The 20,792-nt window shown below is 49.0% G+C and overlaps 1 protein-coding gene across 1 annotated transcript in view; it reads right to left on the bottom strand.

Annotated features, from left to right (window-relative positions):
• Window positions 1-19,449, bottom strand: part of ZNF185 (zinc finger protein 185 with LIM domain) — a 43,667-nt gene extending 24,218 nt beyond the window's left edge. The window contains exons 1-8 of the mRNA XM_043974669.1: window positions 19,422-19,449; window positions 18,084-18,204; window positions 17,306-17,371; window positions 14,320-14,358; window positions 13,521-13,598; window positions 12,220-12,312; window positions 7,509-7,595; window positions 693-785 (exon numbers count right to left, since the gene is read on the bottom strand). Coding sequence (XP_043830604.1) covers window positions 693-785; window positions 7,509-7,595; window positions 12,220-12,312; window positions 13,521-13,598; window positions 14,320-14,358; window positions 17,306-17,371; window positions 18,084-18,204; window positions 19,422-19,449 — 605 coding nt within the window. The remainder of the gene's footprint in view (window positions 1-692; window positions 786-7,508; window positions 7,596-12,219; window positions 12,313-13,520; window positions 13,599-14,319; window positions 14,359-17,305; window positions 17,372-18,083; window positions 18,205-19,421) is intronic.
• Between the last annotated feature and the right edge of the window lie 1,343 nt (window positions 19,450-20,792).

The raw sequence follows: 20,792 nt of genomic DNA, 5'->3' as shown, positions 1-20,792 counted from the left end.
GTGGCACAGTGGATAAAGCACCAGCCCTGGATTCAGGAGGACCTGAGTTCAAATCCGGCCTCAGACACTTGACATTCACTAGCTGTGTGACTGTGGGCAAGTCACTTAATCCTCATTGCCCCGCAAAAAAAAGAAAAAGAAAACACCACGGCCCACCCATCCATTTTACGCTGGGAGAAACCCGAGGCCCAGAAAAGGTGACTTGCCCAAGGTCACATAGCAAGTGAGTGGCAGAGCTGAGAGTAGAACCTTGGAAACCAAGTCCATCTCAATTGCCTTCTAGGAAAAAAATGATTAATGTACTTGAAAGTGACAACTTCATTGAGAATCTCCCAGGAGGAAGCAGCACTGCTAAAAGAACAGAATTCTTTGTTGCTAGACCTCTCTCACCACCCTTGGGATAGAGGGACCATCAGGGAAGCACACAGTAGGACTTGGATGGGTTTAACGGTCTCTTTTCCCAATAAAGCTCTCCCCATTCCTACACACACACACACACACACACACACACACACACACACACACACACACACACGTGTATCCAAGAAGCAAGGAAGGAAGGGGCAATGGTTAGCAGCAAAATGGCAGAAATGCAGGATGCACATTAGGGGACCTAGATGAGTCTGCGATGGGCTCTCTGGTTGCTTTATGATTGCCAGCTCATATCCTCTGCCCAATGACCACCATTTTACCTCTTCCGATTGGCCTCTGGGGAAACCTCAAGAAGAGTGGATTCCAGTTTGGGGTCATGGCCTGGCAGAGTGTGACTTTCTTCTCTCTTCCCACTAAGGAAGGAAAAAGAAAGTGATTTGATCCCCCTTCATTCTACCACAAATTATGAATCACTGAGGACCACAGGACATAGATTCAGAACTGGGAGGGACCTCAGAGATCACAAAGGTCTCGGAGATGCAGAGACTTGCCCAGGATCATACAGGAAGTAAGAGTGAGAGCTAGGGTTCATACTCAGGTCTTTGGCATCTAAATCCAATGCTCTTTCCATTGAACCCACATGTCTTCCCACTCTTTTGCTTTGGGGCTAGATGAAAACCTGGTACAGGGGGAAAAGCATGAGTCTGGAGTCAGAAGACCTACATTAATATTCCTGCTTGTGGTTCTTTTATCACTTGTGTAGCCTTGGGAAAGTTGCTTCATCACCCTAGAGCCCATTTCCTCCTCTGTCAAAAGAGGGGGTCGGACTAGAGGATCTCCATGGTCTTTTTTAGCTCTCTTCGTCTCTGATCCCAGAATTCTTGGTTCTTCTTGACTTGCTCCACACCCACCCCATGTCCAACATAGCCTTGGTGAATCAACTGTCTTTTCTCCACACTAGCTTTTTTTTTTTTTTTTTTTTTTTTTGGTGAGGCAATTGGGGTTAAATGACTTGCCCAGGGTCACACAGCTAGTAAGTGTTAAGTGTCTGAGGCCGGATTTGAACTCAGGTACTCTTGACTCCAGGGCCGGTGCTCTATCCACTGTGCCACCTAGCTGCCCCTCCACACTAGCTTTTAATGAATGTTTCTTTTCAAGTGTGGCCCCAAATGGTTGCTCTGATCAAAAGAATGGAGAGAAGTCAGAACTGCTATGTAAGTCAGTAGAAAATCCAGTTGCTTCTCTATTTCTTTCCCTGGGAAAACTGCTCCTCAGTAAAGTGAATGCTAGGTCTGCAGTCAGAAGAACCTGGGTTCAAATCATGGTGTGACCTGGATTAACTCCATGACCTTGAACAAGTCACTTCCCTACTCTGAGCCTCAGTTTCTTTCTTTCTTTCTTTTTTGTTTTGTTTTGTTTTCCAGGGCAATGAGGGTATATAAGTGACTTGCCCAGGCTCACACAGCTAGTGAGTGTCAAGTGTCTGAGGCTGGATTTGAACTCAGGTCCTCCTGAATCCAGGGCCGGTGCTTTATCCACTGCACCACCTAGCTGCCCCTGAGCCTCAGTTTCCTCATCTGTAAAATGGGGATAAGAATATCTAAAATAAAAACCTCCTGGGGTTGTTTTGAGGAAAGGGCTTTGTAAATTCTTAAGTGAGAGTCATTCCTGTTTATTCTCACACTGTAGTTCTGTCTTTTTTTTAAGGATAATGATGATGGGGGCAGCTAGGTGGCTCAGTGGATAAAGCACTGGCCCTGGATTCAGAAGGACCTGAGTTCAAATCTGACCTCAGACACTTGACACTTACTAGCTGTGTGATCCTGGGCAAGTCATTTAACCCTCATTGCCCTGACCCCCCCCCAAAAAAATGATAATTATGATCTTTTTTTTTTTTTTTTAGTGAGGCAATTGGGGTTAAGTGACTTGCCCAGGGTCATACAGCTAGTAAGTGTTAAGTGTCTGAGGCCGGATTTGAACTCAGGTACTCCTGACTCCAGGGCCGGTGCTCTATCCACTGCGCCATCTAGTTGCCCCTAATTATGATCTTTTAAGGCACACTTTACACTTCCACATAATCAATTTGTTGTGGAGATTTGTACATTAGTCAAATTTTTGTAAAGTGAATCATAGCCCCTCATTAACATTGGTGATCATTAGAGAAGAAATAAACAAATGTGGCAAACATTTGAGAGGCAGATCTTTGCCAGAAGATACCTTTCTAATGAAAGAGCAGTAATGGTGAGACTAAGAGGTCAAACACATTAGTGTAACTACCGCGTAGGGCCAGAGATGTACAGCATCTGTACTCGTCAGGGAGACTGGGGGAACTCTCAAGAGGCCTCATCCTTCTGGAGAACAGTCAGCACTGTTTTCCCCTAAACACATGTCAATGACTCAACTCCCCATACAGTTTCTGAGAGCGGGCCGCCTGGAGGCGGCATTTGGAAGCATCCCTACAATGAGGATTCCCTGTGTTTTCCTGGTGGTGAAGATTCTCAGGACTTGGGCGGGAGAAGAATATGGCAGCTAGAGAAAGAATGCACCTGCCTGATATCTGATCGCAGATGAGCAGTTTTTTCTAGGTTCTTTCTAACTATATGTGGCTCATTTGGAATGGGGGGCCTTTTGTCCCCTCTCTAGCCTGGGTCCCTGTCACATTTTCAAAGGGACCCTGGAGAGATGGAGGACCTCCAGAGGAGGTTAGCAAGGATAGGGCGGGACCCAGAAGCCCTGTCATAGGAGACCTTGTTGAAGGGTTAGAGGGTGTGTTTAACTTGGAGTAGGGAAAACCTGGGAAGGACATGAAGGTTCTCTTCCAACTTTCCATTTGGCCTCAGGAAGGCACAATTACAATGAATTAACTGGTGGAAATTCGAGGGGAGTGAATGTCAGCTCAACATGGGGCAAGGTTGCTTGGCCCTTAGAACCCTTCACTGTTTATATGTGCAAGATGTTTATAGAATAGTGATGTGCCCATTCCTGGGATTATTCTAACCGAGGCTGAATGACCACTTCTCAAGGATGTGGTAGAAGAGACTTCTGCATTAGGAAGCTAGACTAAATCACTTCAAAGGGCCCGTAGAATTCTGAGATCCTCCTTTTCAGAATCACTACCATGATGGCCTAAACCTTAGAAATAGGCAGGTAGGGGCAGCTAGGTGGCACAGTGGATAGAGTATCAGCCCTGGAGTCAGGAGTACCTGAGTTCTAATCCGGCCTCAGACACTTAACACTTACTAGATGTGTGACCCTGGGCAAGTCACTTAACCCCAATTGCCTCACTAAAAAAAAAAAAAAGGCAGGTAGAGGGGAAGAATGAGCCCTTCTCAAGACAGAGGCAACACAGGCATTGAATTGGGAGGCAGGAAACATGATTCTAGCCCTGGCTTGCCCCCAACTAGCTGTGTGATCTTAAACAGCCATCTCCCTTCTCTGGGGCTCAGTTTTTTACTCTATCATATAATGTCGGTCTGCCTCCGGCTCAGCTAGTTCTACCTAGTACTATCTGAGTCTAGAGACAGTATTCTGTCTCTATGGCAACAGCTCGACAGTAGCTGCTGGGACTTATCAGGCGACCACAGCTCGATGAAAACATCTATTGAGCCCACCCAGCTCCCTCCACTCTGATTCTTTCCTTGTCACGTAGCAGCCACGTTTTAATGTGGCTTCCCTGCTGGGGTGAGAACAGGTTGGCCACCCGACAAGAACATCTTGGTCTGCTTGGCAATTACACTTATTTTTGGAAATGAATAAATTGGCTTTCTGGACCACATCAGCCATATCTGAGTCATTTCCCCAGAGCCTGATCCTTAGCGGGGGAGCTCAGGAAATTAAGTCTCTCTGCCTATCATGCTGAGGGGCCAGCCTCTGCACTAAAGATGAACCTACCAGGGGGCCAGCAGGCCTGGCTAAGCTCCCCTCACCACTATTACCCCTTTGTGGGTCTCTCCCATCTTGTTTCCCTTCTTGGTTTTTTTCTTTTTTTGTATGTGAGGGTGGGTGAAGGCAAAGGAGCATGTCTGTATATGGATGTGGGTAGATGGGGGGGCTGTTAGGACAACATATGAGACTGTGAGTACATAAGGGTATATGCGTGTACAAGCGGGGTTGGGAGATGTCATCATGGTTAGTAGGGGCACCCAGAAGAGCTAAAGCAGTGAAGGGAAAAGAAGAAGCACACCATATAGAAAGGGATGGCTGTTTTAAGTGTGTGGAGACAGCACACAGCTAGAGAATGAAAGGGGAAGGGAGAGTGACTGCTATTGCTGGGAGATGTAAGTCGGCCATTTTCTAGGTGTGGTAATAGTAACTGACCCTAGTAAGCCTGTTGTATGGGGGGAAGCAGCTAGGTGGGGACCCCAGGCTTCTGCCCCTTTGTAAGTAAGTGTCTGGGTTGTACTTCCTCAGTGGGAAGGCAAAGGGGCAGTCATGCTTCTGGCTCTGCCCTTCTCCCACTCCTCCCAGACACCTTGTGTGCTGCAATTGTGCTTGTTACCCAGAGGTAGGCTGAGGTGGCAATGATGCAGTGATAGGCCTGACTGCCTATCTCCAAAGGGGATCAATGGGAGGTTCTGGCCCAGTCCCCTCAGACGCGATTAGAGGATCTCTGGTGTTACAGCTTCCCCAGAATAGGTGTGTGCAGTCTCACCTTTCCTCTGCCACCCTGGAGGGCATGCTATCAGCTAGCCAGAGCCTTAGGAGAGAGCTGTGGGAATGGCAGCCTGTGCCCCCAGCAAGGGTGTTCTACTTCTATTAGAATGACTGTCCTTGCAGGGCCACTCACTGTGCAAATGAACAGCAGTCCCCCTCCCCTAAGCTGGTTACAGTCCCACTGCCCATCGTTAAATGGATTTCATGGCCAGTGGAGCTAACCCTGAAACCACAGCCTCTCCCTTTTGACAGACCAGGGGCCCCTTGGGAACAAGCAGCTCCTCCGATAGAAGATGGCAGCTGCCTGCCAATGGGCAGCTTTCAGCAGCACCAGGTGGGCTCCTGGAGGGGTTGAGACTAGCTCCATCACAGCAGAAGGGAGACCACTGCAGGAAGACACAAATGGCCTAGTATTGGCAGGGTAGGTGGGTCCCCTAGGTCAGGCTCATCATGGACAACATCTGATATGATGGAGCATGGCTAGCTTGGCCAGAGAAGCCCAGCCTTAATGGGAGCTAAGGCCAGCCTGGAAATTGGAGCCTCGAGTTAAGGGAGCCTGGAGCTGACCTCTTGCCTGAGCAAATCAGAGAAGGGCTGGGGCTGAGCTCCTGGAGGTCAAGCCTCTGGAGCCCAAGTACCTGGCTCAGGTTAAAAGGGTTCAGGACAAGAAGGTACAGTTTGATCCTTCAACCTCCCACCTTGGCAGAACCCGCAAGGCACACAGGAAGGAATAATGAGAACTCAGAGTAGCCATGGGCATCAATCAGAGAGGGCAGAGGCCAAGATGTGGAGGAGGAGGGGACAGGAAGTCCCGGAGGCAGGAGCACAACCATGATACCATGTCCTGCTCTCAAATGATAATGAACAGCTGGTGACCCTGAGGACAATAAGGACTGCACGTATGGCCACATTGTACTGGACCTGCTAGGTCTTCTTTGATCCCTACAACCACTGTGGGAGGGGGAAGAAGGGACTACGGACATTTTGGATGCAGAGAAACAGAACAGTGCCTTTACCTGGTCTCTTGAATTCTGGGAGCTGAATAGAGAGTCCTGGACACACTTCCAGACCAAGCTGAGCAGCCTGCTCTCTCTCTGCTCGAATCAGGACTAGGAGAGAAAGAGAAAGAGAGAAAAAGAAAGAGAGAGAGAGAGAGAGAGAGAGAGAGAGAGAGAGAGAGAGAGAGAGAGAGAGAGAGAGAGGAATCAGATACCCTAAACAAGGCCACAACATGCATATGCTGCTGGAGCTGGGGCTGTTAGGAGAGCCTGGCTGGCCCCTAAAGCACTGGAAGGTGGACAGGAGGGCTTAGAGGGCTGGAAGGGGAAGAGACAAAGAAAGCCTTCTAGGGAGCTGGAGACAGTTCTGCAAGGAAGGGCCAGGGGAGAGGGGAAGAGCTTTATTAAATTTTTTTAGGGGAAGAGCTTTTTGAAAATTATTTTTAATTTCAGTTTTTCTTTTTTGTTGTGAATTTAGCAAACACCAACATTTCAATGTACAAAGAACAAAAAAGAGAAATGCATGAACCATAAACCTCTATTGGGGACAGATTTTTGAAAAGCATCTAACAAATTTAACCCAATAGTAGCAAAGCTGCGGGAGAGGCTGGAAGATTCAAGAACCATTTAGTAAGGTCTCTTCTCTGGGTGGGGGAGGTATGGAGATGGAAGAGGAGGCCCGTCTGCTCTCAGATCTTACACTCCAGCAGGGGAGAGGAGAAATGGAGAGTCCAAGTTCTCAAACGAGGAGGCTGGGCTTGGAGATAGACGAGCTAGGGGCAAATCCAGGGCTTTGGTGCTTACTAGTTGTGTGACCCTGAGCAAGGCACCTAACCTCTCTGGGTTTCAGTGTCCTCATATGCCAAATGAGGGGATGGGCCAGATACGGCACATTTCCTCCCTGCCCCCCAGCCTTCTGATTGCATAGGTATAGGAGGGCGCCTGTGCCTCCTTACAGACTTTTTTCTTTTCTTTTTTTCTTTTTTTGTGGGGCAATGAGGGTTAAGTGACTTGCCTAGGGTCACACAGCTAGTAAGTGTCAAGTGTCTGAGACTGGATTTGAACTCAGGTCCTCCTGAATCCAGGGCCAGCACTTTATCCACTACTCTACCTAGCTGCCCCTATGCCTCCTTTACAACTTCTCCTTGCCCACTAAGAAGAGATGGGCCTCGAGCAGGGGCAGCCAGAACATGGCAGGCCAGGGTGGGCCTTGAGCCCAGGATTTTCAGACTCCAAGGCCTGCTCTCTATCCACCAGGTCACGATACCTCTCACGAACTAGATGACAGATGCACGAAAATGAGTTAGTGCATAGGAGATGTCAGCCAGAAGGCTCTGAGTGTTGGAGGTCTCCTGAAGCCTTGCCCCCTCCCCAAACATGCTCTACTCTTGGGGGTGGAGAGCTGAGGCTGCTGCCTCACTAAAAGATGGAAGGAGAGCCCTCTTAAGCCCATTGCTCTTAGGGAAACAAAGGGGAAACAACTACCTGGTGAAGCTGTACAGCTGTCTCCCCAGAGATGGCAGCAGGCTCTGACTCCTCTCAGGAGGGACTTCATCCTCCATGATTTCAACCCTTCGAGGCAGCAGGAACACAAAGATTCTCAGTAAGATGCCAGACACCTCCCGCACTGACTCTTTGAAAGCAGAAGGCCAACCCAGAAGTAGCCTCACGTCCCATTCTGGGCTCTCACAAGGCACCCTCTTCCTTCGGGGGATACTTCCCTTAGATGGGGAAAAGGCTGTTCAGAGCACCCATGCTATGCTGGACATCTCCCTGTTCCTCTAGGAACTGAGGCGTAGGTGATTCAGTCCCAGGGGCCAAAAGGGAGAGGGCTACAGCTAAAGGGAGTCCTCTTCCACCCAGCAGGTTCAGGACTGCTGTCGGCGGGGGGCTCTGCTCTCCCAACACAAGAGGCTTGCCTCTTTGGTGCAGCAGGCCCCAAAGCTAGAGTTCATTGCCTTTAAGGCTTTGCAGAGCCCTTGACAGACATCCTTCCATCAATCAGTAAGAATTTATGATATCCTTACCATGTGCTTATTCCCCATAAGGTAGGTGCTCCTATGAGCTCCATTTTAAAGATAAGGAAACCAAGGCTCAGAGGGAAGGATCCCAAAGAGTGACCAGAGCCTCCTGCCTCCAAGGCCACAACACGCTGCCTCCCCACGAGAAAAAGATCTTTTCTGAGAAGGCAAAATGGTTGACGATTCTTTTCCTTTAAGTGCCTGTCACTCTTTGGTCAAAAGATGCAGCACCCCTACTTTTTTCATGGGCAGGGGAGCCTAGGGCACACCCTTTTCCATGGACCAAGTGCAGGGAACCCAGATCTGTTTGGGACTTCTAGCTCCACAGGCTTAGCCTGTTCAGTATAAGGGGTCTATGCCTGCCTCCTGAGTCTTTCCCAGGCTGGCAGTGCCCAGTGAAACTACTCAAACAGCAGCTCCTGCCCTCCAGGGCCCTCTGTGCTCCAGCAGAGCCCAAGCCCTTCTCCCGTCCTGGCCCATCCCACTGTCAGGGGAAGAGAGTGTAGAGGCATCCTTCTGCTTAGCCCAGCGAGAGAAGGGCTAGAACCCTCCTGGATAGAGCCTTACCTCTTAGCCATAACGGGAGGTGATAAGTCCTGAGTGGAACTCCTCGAAGGGGGACCCAAAGACGATACCGTAGGTGCTGACCTGTCAGATTACAAAATGGAGCGTGTGACACAAGACTGCCACGGTCCTTGTTGCCCCCAGATCAGATTCAAATGCTTTATAACCTTGCACCCTTTAACCCACCCCTGTCCTACCTCCCAGTCTCCACCCCCTGGTCCCTTTCCTCTCCTCTCCCTCCCCACTCCAGGCCAAGGTGTAGGCTGTCCACCTCCTCATCTCCCCAGGCCATGCACTCACGCTGAGTTCTTCTTGGCAGCAGATATCACATAAGAGCGCTCCCAGGTGGCAGATCTCTGAGGCACAGTGCTAGAAGCTTCAGGTCTAGAAGGGCAAAGAGTGATGAGGGTGAGCCCGAGAAGAGGCCTTTCCCCCATACACTCCACATGGCAGGGTCTGCCATCCTGCCCACCTGGCTTCTGGCTTAGGGTACAGGGTGGCTTGGATGAAAGAGCAGGAGGTCCTGATACTCTGCCTACTCCATGCCAACCCACCCATTTCAATCAGGCAAGCAGGGAGAAGGGGCCCCTCACTACTGTAATTTGCCAAGAGTTCAATTCTTCCTGAGGGAGAAAAATGCCTGGAAACTGGGGGCCATCCCCACAACTGGAGTTCAGATAGGCCTTTAAGGGTCACCTCCGCCCTTCCAACCATCACCTTGCCAGGTGGGGAGTATGATGGGTTGTTACAGCGAAGGAAATTGAAGCTTAGAGAGGCGAGGTGACTGACCCCTAACCAACAAAGCTAAGGACTTTGGACTCCTGATCCAGGAATTCTTTTCCACCACACTGAGTTACCTCATTATTCCACATTAATGTTGGAATAAAATCAGCCTCATTAGCCGGGCAACTGTTTAGGGGAGTGGGAAATGAGAAGGGAGAACGAGAGAGCCCATCTAGAGGACCCCCTTGGCCAGATCTTCCCTTTCCATCATCTCTATCATGTTTACACACTAACAATACAATGGGTATGTGGGGGGAACCTCCCCAGATCTGGAGTCAGAGGATCTGGGCTTAAATTTCCTTCCTTCCTTTTACCTTGGCCAATTGCTCCCCAAACCCATTTCCTCATCTCTACAATGGAAGGGGTCAGACTAGAAGATTTCTGAGCCCTAAATCTAAGTTTCTGTGATTTTGTTAGCATAGGGTAGTCTTAGTGAGTGAACACTCTCTCCCAATGCCAGCTGGCAACTCCTGGGCATCTTCCAGACTTGACACTTGGGATTCCCTACAATGGCTCCCTCCAGCATAATAAAGCAGGGCCTTCTTCTAATTCACTTTCCATCAAGTATATGGATGTGGGTAGGAGATCAGATCAAGGAGGTCATAAGAATTTCAGCCCTCTCAGTTAAGTCAGGTAGGCCTTGTAGCTAACCAGAGGTGCACCATTCAGAAGACAGCAAGCAATGATGGAAGCTGAATCCTGAGGGGGTTTGGCATACCAGCCAGTCCCTCTAGTTTTACAGAAGAGCAAGGGGAGGCCCAGCAAGGGTGACTTGCCCAAGGTCACAAGGCAAATAGGCAGGAGAACTGTGATGTGAAGCTGGGCTTCTCAGGTGTCACCCCCAGTATCCACATCCACTGTACCATCTGCCCATCCCAAGAGGGAGCGCTATGAGGTATGATATCAACCCAATAGTACCAAGGTAGAATTTCCTGGACTGCTGCAGAGAGGAAGTAAAAGTGAGAGAGGCCCCCCTCTGGCCTCCTCCGACCTTTCCTTCCAGTCATGGGACCTTCTTTGCTGTGCAGTAACAGGGAAAGCTAAGGCCCTGTCATCCCCATCCATGGGACTGTGTGTGATACAGTTGGGCACTGTTTTGGCTGGCAGTCCACTCTCTGGGTTTCAAAGTGTTCTGCCTGGTATTCAAGGCCTTCTATAAACTATACCTCACCTTAGCGAGACAAATTTATTTGACCTACTAATAAACTGATCATAAACAATGGTGATGATGATCGCTAACATTTATAAAATGCTTACTATGTGCCAGGTGTTCGGTTTTACAATTCTTAGCTCATTTGATACTCACAACAACCTTGTGAGGGAGGTACTATTATTATACTCTTTTTACAGATGAGGAAACTAAGGCAGACAGAGGTCAGGTGATCTGCCCAGGGTCACACAGCTAGTAAGTGTCTGAAGTCGGATTGGAACTCAGGTTTTCCTGACTCTTGGCTCAGCATTTTATCCACTGCAACACATAGCTGACTGCAAGGGACCTCACATAGGTAGTCCAGTCCCATCTTATTATTTTCTTTGTGGGGCAATGAGGGTTAAGTGACTTGCCCAAGGTCACACAGCTAGTAAGTGTCAAGTGTCTGAGACTGGATTTGAACTCGGGTCCTCCTGAATCCAGAGCCAGTGCTCTATCCACTGCGCCACCTAGCCGCCCCCATCTTACTTTATGGAGGAAGAAACTAAGACAAAAAGTGGCTTGTCCTCTTGACTCCAACCTGGCTGGGCTTTTTACTGTCCCCCCCCCCCAAAAAAAAACCAGTCTTTCTCCTATTTATGCCATAGATTCTTCAAGCTGCAAAGCTGGAAAGAACCTTTGAAAACACATCTAAAGGCATGTCAAACACATTTCTACATTCGCCACTTTCCAAAAAGAAAGACCAAAAAAAATCAACGTCCAGTGAGGTTCAGTCTCCACTGAGTCCATCACTTCTCTATCTGGACGTAGAGAGCATTTTTCATCATGAGTCCTTAGGAGAGGGAGGAACTTCCAAGGCCCTTTGGTAACTTTAGTTGAAATTGAAGAAGCAGCGAGGCCCAAGAGGGAATACGAAGGCTTTATACAGTTTTACTGTGAGTTCTGCAACTCTCTCAAAAAAAAGTCATGTTGCTTCAACCTTGATGGGCCAGTTAATGAGATGATTGAACTAATTAATAATAATAATGAGCATTTATATAGCCACTTTTGGGGGGGAGGCAAAGAGGGTTAAGCCCAGGGTCACACAGCTAGTAAGTGTCAAGTGTCTGAGGCCGGATTTGAACTCAGGTGCTCCTGACTCCAGGGCTGGCGCTCTATCCACTGCACCACCTAGCTGCCCCTATGTTGCTACTTTAAGGCCTGCAGGGTGCTTTACAACTATGACCTTATTAGAGCTGCACAACCATCCTGAGGGGTAGGTGCTATTGTTATATCCATTTTGCAGATGAGGAAACTAAGGCAGCCAGCAGTTAAGTGACTTGCCCAGGGTCATACAACCAGTGTCTGAGGTCAATTTGAAACTCAGGTCTTACTGACTCCAGGCCCAGCTAACTGCCCAAGTAATAATAAAGTGCAGTACAAATATCAGCAAAATTCCATGCCCATGGGACAATTATTATCATCCCTCCTTTACAGATGAAGAAACAGTCCCATAGTGGGCAAGTGACTTGCCTAAAGACACACATCTAAGTGCGTGGCAGAAACAGAATTAGAACCTAGTCCTCTGACCCCGAATCCTCTGTTCATTGTACTGTATACCAAGTCGTGACCTCTAGGGTACCTTCTAGCCCTGGCACACAAGAAAAAGAAAAGAGGGCCAATCCTGAAGCACACTCACATCTTCTTGCTGCAGTCATCAGCAGGCATTTTGTAGCCAGAGGCCGAGGGCCGGGACAGGCTGGCAGTGACAGGTTTGCCTGGAACTGTAGATCTGGAAAAGCCAAGCAAAGGCAGGCCTGTGGAGCTGTCCAGGGTCCCAAACATCTGAATGTTTGGTTGATCAGATCCATAGATGGATCGGAGGCAGTCTCTCCCTATTTATTCTCTCCTTTCAGACTGAGCCATGCCCGTGGAGGAGAGTACTAACCAGGCCCTCAGCTCAGCCTTTTGTGGATGGAGGTCTTGGGTTCTCCTGAGCCCAGGGGGTGGGGTGCAGGCTGGTGGAATGCATATTTAAAGCTCTTTGTTGAAGACTAAGTATGAGATGGCTCTCTAGCCAGACCCATTTGAGGGTAGCACTTTGTACTATAGCAATGTGAACTATTCTGCTTGCGGCTCCACTGATATGCTTCATATATCCCTCACTGGGCCAGAGCAATGGAGATATGAAGCAGCCTGCTTTCTGAGGACCAGCCTTAGCTATGTTGGGACAGGCTCAGCACCAGGGGGAACCAGATGGGCCCCAGCAACCCAGGAATCCATCAAATAAGTTATTTGTATATGTTGTGGGGGGGGGAGCCATCAGGACTAGAAAAGGGAGTAGTATCTACCTTCTCTGTGAAGTTCCTATGTGAAGCCCTTTGGGAATCCTGGGCTACATATAAGCTGTTATTATAGGCATAATTATTTTAGGGATGCTGTGAGGAGCCAATTAAAACAGGAACCTATAAAAACACTCAGAAGAGGATGCTGGGGCCAAGGGGCCAAAACAGCTCCAACATCTAGCATGGTGCCTGGCATGCAGTAGGTGCCTAATAAATGCTTGTTGATTAACCAATCCATTGAGCTCCTCACAGCAATAGCCAGTGACGCCACCCCCACCCTGGCACTGTTTTCCCTCTGGCTGGATCAGTCCTGACCAGAAGGAGGACTAATCTGCTGCTCCCACTGATGTGATGAGAGATACCCAGCCGTAGTTTTCTGGGTCTCACAGTGCCTTCAAATCTATCACAAGCCTCCATGTGTGGAGGGCAGGGGGTGAAAAGGCAAGTTGGCTGGTGGATTCCTAAAAGACAAGTAATCCAGCATCACCTCAATTCATCTGTAAAGACTGGCCATGGTTCAGCACTGGCCACCTCCACCTGAGGAGCTGTTGGTTGCTCCCCTGCCCCCCCCCCCCCACTCCACACTTAACAGTTGCTGGCTGAACTGGGAGCACCCCTTGATGAAGCTTCTTCTAGTGCCTCCCACCTGACCAACCTTTTCGGGGTTTCAAAAGTCACCGGGCAGTGAGTCTGCGGCAGAGGTGTGCTGTCAATGGGCTTGGTGAACACGCCCCTGTATGAAGCCAAGGAGGAGACACCTCATTAGTGCCTAAAGTGACTTAGAGCAGGTGGTTGAAGGGGAGCACAGCTGACATGATCCTAGAGGTGGGCTGGGCCAGGTTTGCCAGAGAGGCTGGTAAGCAGGATTCTAGCGTGGGGGTCTCTTCGAGTTTGACCAAGCTCACTGCATGCTATGGCATGCCATCTTGCCTAGCCAGAACCAATAGCATGGCCCCCTGGCTGTCACGCTGTACCCTAGGGGGATGCTAGGTCCATCTGGGATCCCTCCATCTCAGGGGTTTTACCTACAGAAGGACTCTCCCCCACTCCAGGGACTCACTACCCTGGAAGGTGTCTGCTGAGGACCCAGCTTGCAGCATAGTCTTTCCTGACCAGTAACCTTGCTCCCAACTCTGAATTTATTAGAAGTCGCCTTTCTAGGCCTTGGGGGAGCCTCCTGAGGCCCTCTCAGGCCAACCATTCTGAAATGGGCTTACCAAAGACAAGGCCTCCAGCCAGGTGGTGAGTGCTACCAAATCCACCTCCTTGGGGTCAGTTACCGCAAATCTGACCCCACCATTTCCTTTGCTTAAAAATCCCACGCGGGAGATTAGGCATGATCTCCCTAAGTACACTACCAGTCTCTAGGCTAGAGTCCATCACTGGCCTTGGCAAGCACCCAGAGCCCCACCATTCCCCTACTGTCTTTGGCTCCCCTGCCTGTTAACACCCACCTGATAATGTAGCCCGATGAAGGCTTGGGAGCTGGAGGCCTGCACAGGGAGAAAAAAAAAGTCAGGAGCTGTCAGTTCCAACAGCTAGGACGGTTAAAGGTCCCAAAGGAGGAGAGCCACCAAGGCATCCCGAGCAAGCATGCAGGCCCTGTCCCATAGCCTACCGCAGCCCAACCAGCTTTGTTGGAGCACTGCTTATTATGACAGTGACCCTGCCTCCCTGAGAAAGGAAAGCGATGGATGTCCGCCTGGGAGTCAGAAGATCAGGCCACCTGGAAGGCCTTGGGCAAATCAATCACTAGTCCACTCTGTGCCTCGGCTTCTTCTGCTGTAACAGCAAGGGGGTTGCTAAACAAAGGCAAACTGTCCCTAACAGTTCATTTCCCATACTAGCTCCTTTCTCGTTCTTTTTTGTTTGTTGCTGAGCCTGGCTCCCTTCGTCTTTTCCAGGGATACCATTTTGTGAGCCTGGATCGTACTGCAGTCATACTGATGTCAAAGGATTAGAGAATGAGAGGTAGCAGGGACCTCATCTAGTCCAACTCCATTTGATTTGTTTGTTTGTTTGTTTGTTTTTTTGGTGAGGCAATTGGGGTTAAGTGACTTGCCCAAGGTCACACAGCTAGTAAGTGTTAAGTGTCTGAGCTCAGATTTGAACTCAGGTCCTCCTGACCCCAGGGCCAGTGCTCTATCCACTACGCCACCTAGCTTCCCCAACTCCTTCATTTTAAAGACAAGGAAACTGAGGTTCAGAGAAGGGCAAGGAAGAAGCATTTCTACGGTGCTTACTACATGCCAGGCACTGAGCTAAGGAACTTTGTTTTTAAACAAACAGCTCATTTGATCCTACACGTTATTATCCCATTTTGCAGTTGAAAAAACTGGGGCAAGGGGAAGTTAAATGACTTGCCCAGGGTCATGCAATTAGTTAAATGTCTGAGGTCATATTTGAAGTCAAGATTCCCTGGTTCCAGGCCCAGTCCTCTATCCATTGGGCCACCAGCTGCTTCAAGAGAAGTGACTTGCTCAGGGTCACATAGCTCCCAAGTAACAATGTGGATTGGAACCCAGGTTCCCAATCCACTGAGCTGCCCCTATTTAACTCCAATGTTGTAGTGCTTTCTTTCACATGGATATTTCCTTTGTCAGTGTAGACCAGAGGTGTCAAGCAGGCTGCCCTCTGGCTAATGAGGCCCATCACACTGTCCCAGACTGAGAACTAGATTAAAATGTAATTGGAACAAACAAACAAACAAACAAAATGTAATTGGGAAATGTTTCACAAAAGAAAGAAAACTATAGTATACCATAGGGAAGGTTACCACATGGTTTTCCAAGTCAGTACGTGGCCCGAAGGGGATCCTGATACAGGTTTCTATTTGAGCTTCACCCCAATGGTGTGATTCTCATTCATGCTCTGCCTCTAATCTTCCACAGAAGATCCAACCAACACGATGGAGGTCATTTTTTTTGCTTCTTTTTACGTCTTGGGCTGTCCTTTCTAACTCTGGACTTGAAGCCAGAGGGGGTTCCCCCCCCCGTCCCCCTGGCCAATTTACCACTGGTGCTGCACACCCTTGGACAAGTCCATTCCCCTCTCTGGGCCTGGGCTCCCCTCAGTAGAAAGAGTTCTGGTTCTAGAGTAGGGGACCTGGATTCCAACAACAACCTGTATTACCTTGGACAAGTCCCTCTCCCTCTCCCTCCTCCTTTTCCTCACCCAGAGGAGAACGGGTTTGGACTACGTGGTCTCCGAGGTCCCTTCCACCCCTAGTTTTCTGACCCTTTGAAAATAAAGGGGCTGGGTGGACTATTATGGTTTTGTCCAGTTCCCACATCTATGACACCCTGAATTAGAGATACTCAGCATGGGGTCCATCATCTAGCTCCGAGTGTCGGCCAGCCCAACTTGAAGGAAAGTCACAACATAGCATCCATATGTCAGGAGGCTCTCAGGACATATAGCCACTGCCCCTAGTTGGTAAGCACTTGGAAGACATCACTGTCAGGATGCCTTGCAGGACAGCATCCTTACCCCCAATTTGTAACTGGCATGCACCTTGTGCGCCACCAAGAGGCTGGAGTGTGTATGGATGGGGGTCCCTACAGTTTTCAAAGCACTTTTACCTACCCCCTCATTTGATATATAGAGAGCAGGGCATGAATGAATGAATGAATGAATGAATGAATGAGAAAGCATTTATTAAGTGCTTACTATGTACTATGCTAACTGCTGGAGAAACAAAAATAAAAAGCAAGACAATTTCTGTTCTCAGGGAGCTCACATTCCAGTTGGGGAAACAATGCACAAAAGAGGGCTCGGCCTCAGGGGACAAAGACAGGCCTAGAACTCTGACAGGTCCATTAGCAGGGCAGATGGCAAGGTCCAAGAATCCTTAGGATATATAAGTCAGTCAGTTGACAGTGCTCAAGCATCTGAGTATAGAAACCTCCGATTACACAGAAGAGGAAAAGTGAGGCCCAAAGTAAAGAGAGTGACTTGCCCAAGATCCCACAGCTACTAAATGGTAGAGCCAATTCTTTACTCCAAGTCTTCTGGCATGTCCTATTTCCTCTTTACACAGCCCACCTCCTTTTCAAAGTTAGGGCAGCAGACATGGACTAACCAAGAAAATCCTCTCCCTAGCATGGAATATCCTCCACTGTCCATGATCATTGATTGATCAAGCCCTTTATTCTGGGTCTAACAATGGCAGGAAGGAATTACCTATGTTCTAGCAAATCTCCTGCAATGCATAGAAATGTGCTGAATGTCATGGAAATTCTCGCCACTTCTCTTGTAGCATCGGACCCACTGGCCATCCATATGACTCTCAAAAACCTACTTATCCCCTGCATTTCAGGGGAAATGTGGTGTGGTGAGAAGTGCTAGGCTAGATGAGAAGGCCCCCCTCTACTTGGTGGGCTATGTTCCTGCCTCAGTGGAGAACAAGCAAAGGAGTTTGGAAAGGTTCCTTCATCATACCTGTCCTTCCGGGTCGTTATGAGTGGAGGTGCCATTGAATAGTGCTCCCCGCTGGGAGGTAACTCTCTGGGGGAAAAGAGGTATAACTTGGCTGAGGGTCCTAGGCAATAGTGTCCCCCTCAGGGCTATTTCCCAGAAGGAGAAAGCATATCTCCCTTTATCCCATGTCCCTAGCCCACGCTACTGGCCCAAATCTACCCCAGCCAGTTCTACCCCAGCCAGCCAGTATACTCTCTCCCCAATTGCCCCTTCTTTCACTAATTGCTTCTGCTTCATACACCTGGTGGCCTTTGGGCCACATTGATAGCAGCTCTTCCTTCCTCATTCTAGCTAAGGGGTGAATGAGTGACAAAGAATATGGGAAGTGACTTAAGATATCTGACAGTTCCAATCCCATTAAGTAGAATCAGGAAGCTAGCTAGGTCGACCACCTGAAACTCAGAGAAAATGTCTCTAGCTACCACTATGACAGGGGAAAGGGGTATTCAAGGACAGCCAGGGATAAGGGGCACAAGGAGTCAGTTGCAATCACACCTAAAGCTCTGTAATCTCCTCCCTCCCCCCCACACATACACACATGATGCCTTGGGCTTGACACTGGCATGCTATTTAGGGCCTGGCTCTTGACCAAGTTGGTCCTCTCTTACCATCTTTATCAGGCCCCCTTTCCTTCCCTGCCCTTTTCTATTCCTTCCCCACTTCATTCAGACAGAGAACTATTGGGTTCCAGTAGGCAGCTTTCCAGAGTCACACCCAGATGTTTCTCTAGAGTACTCACATGGTCTGGCCTTGTGTATCATCTGGTTTGTGAATCCAGCTCTTGTCACTTTTGATGTTGGCTCGGACTTTCATTTGTTTGATGACATTTTTCCGATCATCTTCTCCAGATTGAGAATGTCCTAGAAAGAAAGTACAAAGGAAAGTGGAATTAGGAGCAGAGGGGAGAAGGCACCATGTCATGGGTAAGGATGAACTGGATGAATGTCCCTTGATAGGCAAAGCTGATGAGCCCATTTGTTTGGAGATTCCTATTCATCTGTGTTAGCTAAGTATGGTCCTATGCCTGGGGCATCATCAGCATGGGAGGACAATATTCAGTGATTCTGGATGGTAAATGTATCATCGTACAATTGACCTGCACTTGGTCCTTTTAAGTATCAATCCTGCGCACTGATGGTCACAAATGAGTATAGGACACCAAGGTGATCTTTGCTCAAACAAATGGTTACATCTGAAGACTAAGGTCTTCTTTCCTGCTTCTTGATTACACCCAAGTTCAGTCTTTATCTGTGACAGACATGTCCACTGTCTACTTCAGGGACACAAATGGAGGCAAAGTTTTGCTCATCTCCATTCTAGAGAGTAACTGCAGCCCAAAGAGTCTTCCCACCTAGTGCCATCTTGTAGCTAGAGAAAAAAATGGCATCCAGAGTGGACCAGAGTTCTAGCCAAGTCTGCACAATGAGTCACTGGCAAAGTTTCAGTGCCAGCATCCCCTCTGTCGCTAGAAGTCCTGAGCTATGCACAGAGCTTGGGAGGGAAGGAGACATGGTCCTTGGCATTGAGGGAGCCTATTATCTAAGGCAGACAAGGATGATGATGGTGGTGGTGTAGATGATGGAATTCCAGGGTATGAATGAAATAGGCAGCTGCACCGAGAAGACCCCAAGGTGAGCTCATGTCATGGAATGGGTGAGGATAGAGGCTGCCCGATAGTGCCATGCCTTGGAGGGGAGACGAGAAGCCTGCTGGAGCCAGGGGAAGGCTTCCCGGTGTGGGGTAGGCAGCCTTAAGAAGAAAAGCAAAGAATCTGCAGTCCCCAGGCTTCATGTCCCATCACCAGACTGGGATGATCCCTTCCTCAGCCAGGGAGGTGGCCGACTTGAAGCATAGGCTTACAGGGCGTGGAGTCCCACAGACCACCTCAATGTGTGCTAGTAAATGGTGGGGACATTCACCAGCTTCTCAACCAGAGCAATGGCATCTAGCTCAGGCAGCTGGCATGGCATTTACAGTCCAATCCTCTCAGCTGAGAAGTGCTCAGAGAGCAAAGAAGAGGGGCAGGGGCCTGAAAGAAAGGGATGGGGACCAGTGAGGCAGGAGCCAAGGGACTTACCTTTGGGGTTTTTCCCGAAAGGCATCATATTGTGGTCGAGTATTCACAAGTCAGAGCTATACAGCAGATGGTTCTGGGGAAACAAGACATTGACCGTTGTTGCAGCCAGTGGCAGAGCTTGGTTCAGTGCCTCAAATCCCACCACTCCTGGAGAGAGCTCTACCAGGCAGCAGTGGCTCCTTCTCTACATCTGTGGGTAATCAGATGGGGACAAAGCCCACCACCAATGACCCCAGAAGCTTTGAGCAGCAGAGCGTGCTCAGAAAACTAACTTAATCAAAGTACCGAAAAAATGAAAACAGTTCTTGTCCTCAAGGGGCTTATGTTCTGCTGGGAGGAGGGGGAAGCAGCTTAGTACATACCTGATAATTGGAGGAGGAGGGAGAGAACACTAACCACTACAAAAAAGCCTTCAGGAGCTGAGCCTTCAGAGAAACCTCATGGAAAATCATGGGATTGAAGAGAGTGCGCTCAGCTAGAAGGGACCTTTTTTTTTTTTTTGCGGGGCAATTGGGGTTAAGTGACTTGCCCAGGGTCATACAGCTAGTAAGTGTTAAGTGTCTGAGGCCGGATTTGAACTCGGGTCCTCCTGAATCCAGGGCTGGTGCTCTATCCACTGCGCCATCTAGCTGCCCCATAGAAGGGACCTTTGAGATCAGTTAATCCAACCTCCTTATTCTAGAGATGAGAAAAATGAGGCCCAGAGAGATCAGTTGGCTTGTCTGAGGTCTCACACACACATAAGAGCAAAATAGGATCTGAAGCTAGTTCCACAGACTGCCACGAATACAATGCACCTAGAAAAATCTCCTTCCTCTTCCTCCAGGCTCTTTGAATGTTAGACCTAGGAGAACCTTCAAAGATCATCCTGCCTGACCCCATAGCATTAAATATGGGAAAACTGAGGCCCAGAGAGGTAAAGTCAGGGCCAAGTATGAAGCCTAGGCTGTGGCAATTGCCAAGACTGCCAGGGACTTTTCTTTTCTGCTAGATCCTAGCATGAAGACCATTAGTACTGTGCCCCATAGAGATTGGGATGACAATCAACTATTCCAGAGGTTCTAGTTCTCAGTACCCTCGGAGACTACAGAGATCTGACAACGGCCCAAGCATGCCTTGTGGTGGATGCAGCCTGGAGTTGGACTGGATCTCGGGGGGTTTAGAACCGAGGCCCTCCCTACCTTGTCCATGACTTAATAAGTACTTACTGAATGACGGCTCCATAGGCCAGCCTTCCAGGTACTTGAAGACGGCTATCACATGATGACTGTGCCTTTCAGACCCTGTCATCTCTTAATGAGCCCCTTCCCCAGCCCTCAAATCATCTTTTCATCAAGCTAAATATTTCTGGTTGTTCCAGCTGATCTCAGC

Source organism: Dromiciops gliroides, chromosome X (assembly GCF_019393635.1).
Source record: "Dromiciops gliroides isolate mDroGli1 chromosome X, mDroGli1.pri, whole genome shotgun sequence".
Classification (NCBI taxonomy): Eukaryota; Metazoa; Chordata; class Mammalia; order Microbiotheria; family Microbiotheriidae; genus Dromiciops; species Dromiciops gliroides.
This window is presented reverse-complemented; position numbering and strand designations above follow the sequence as displayed.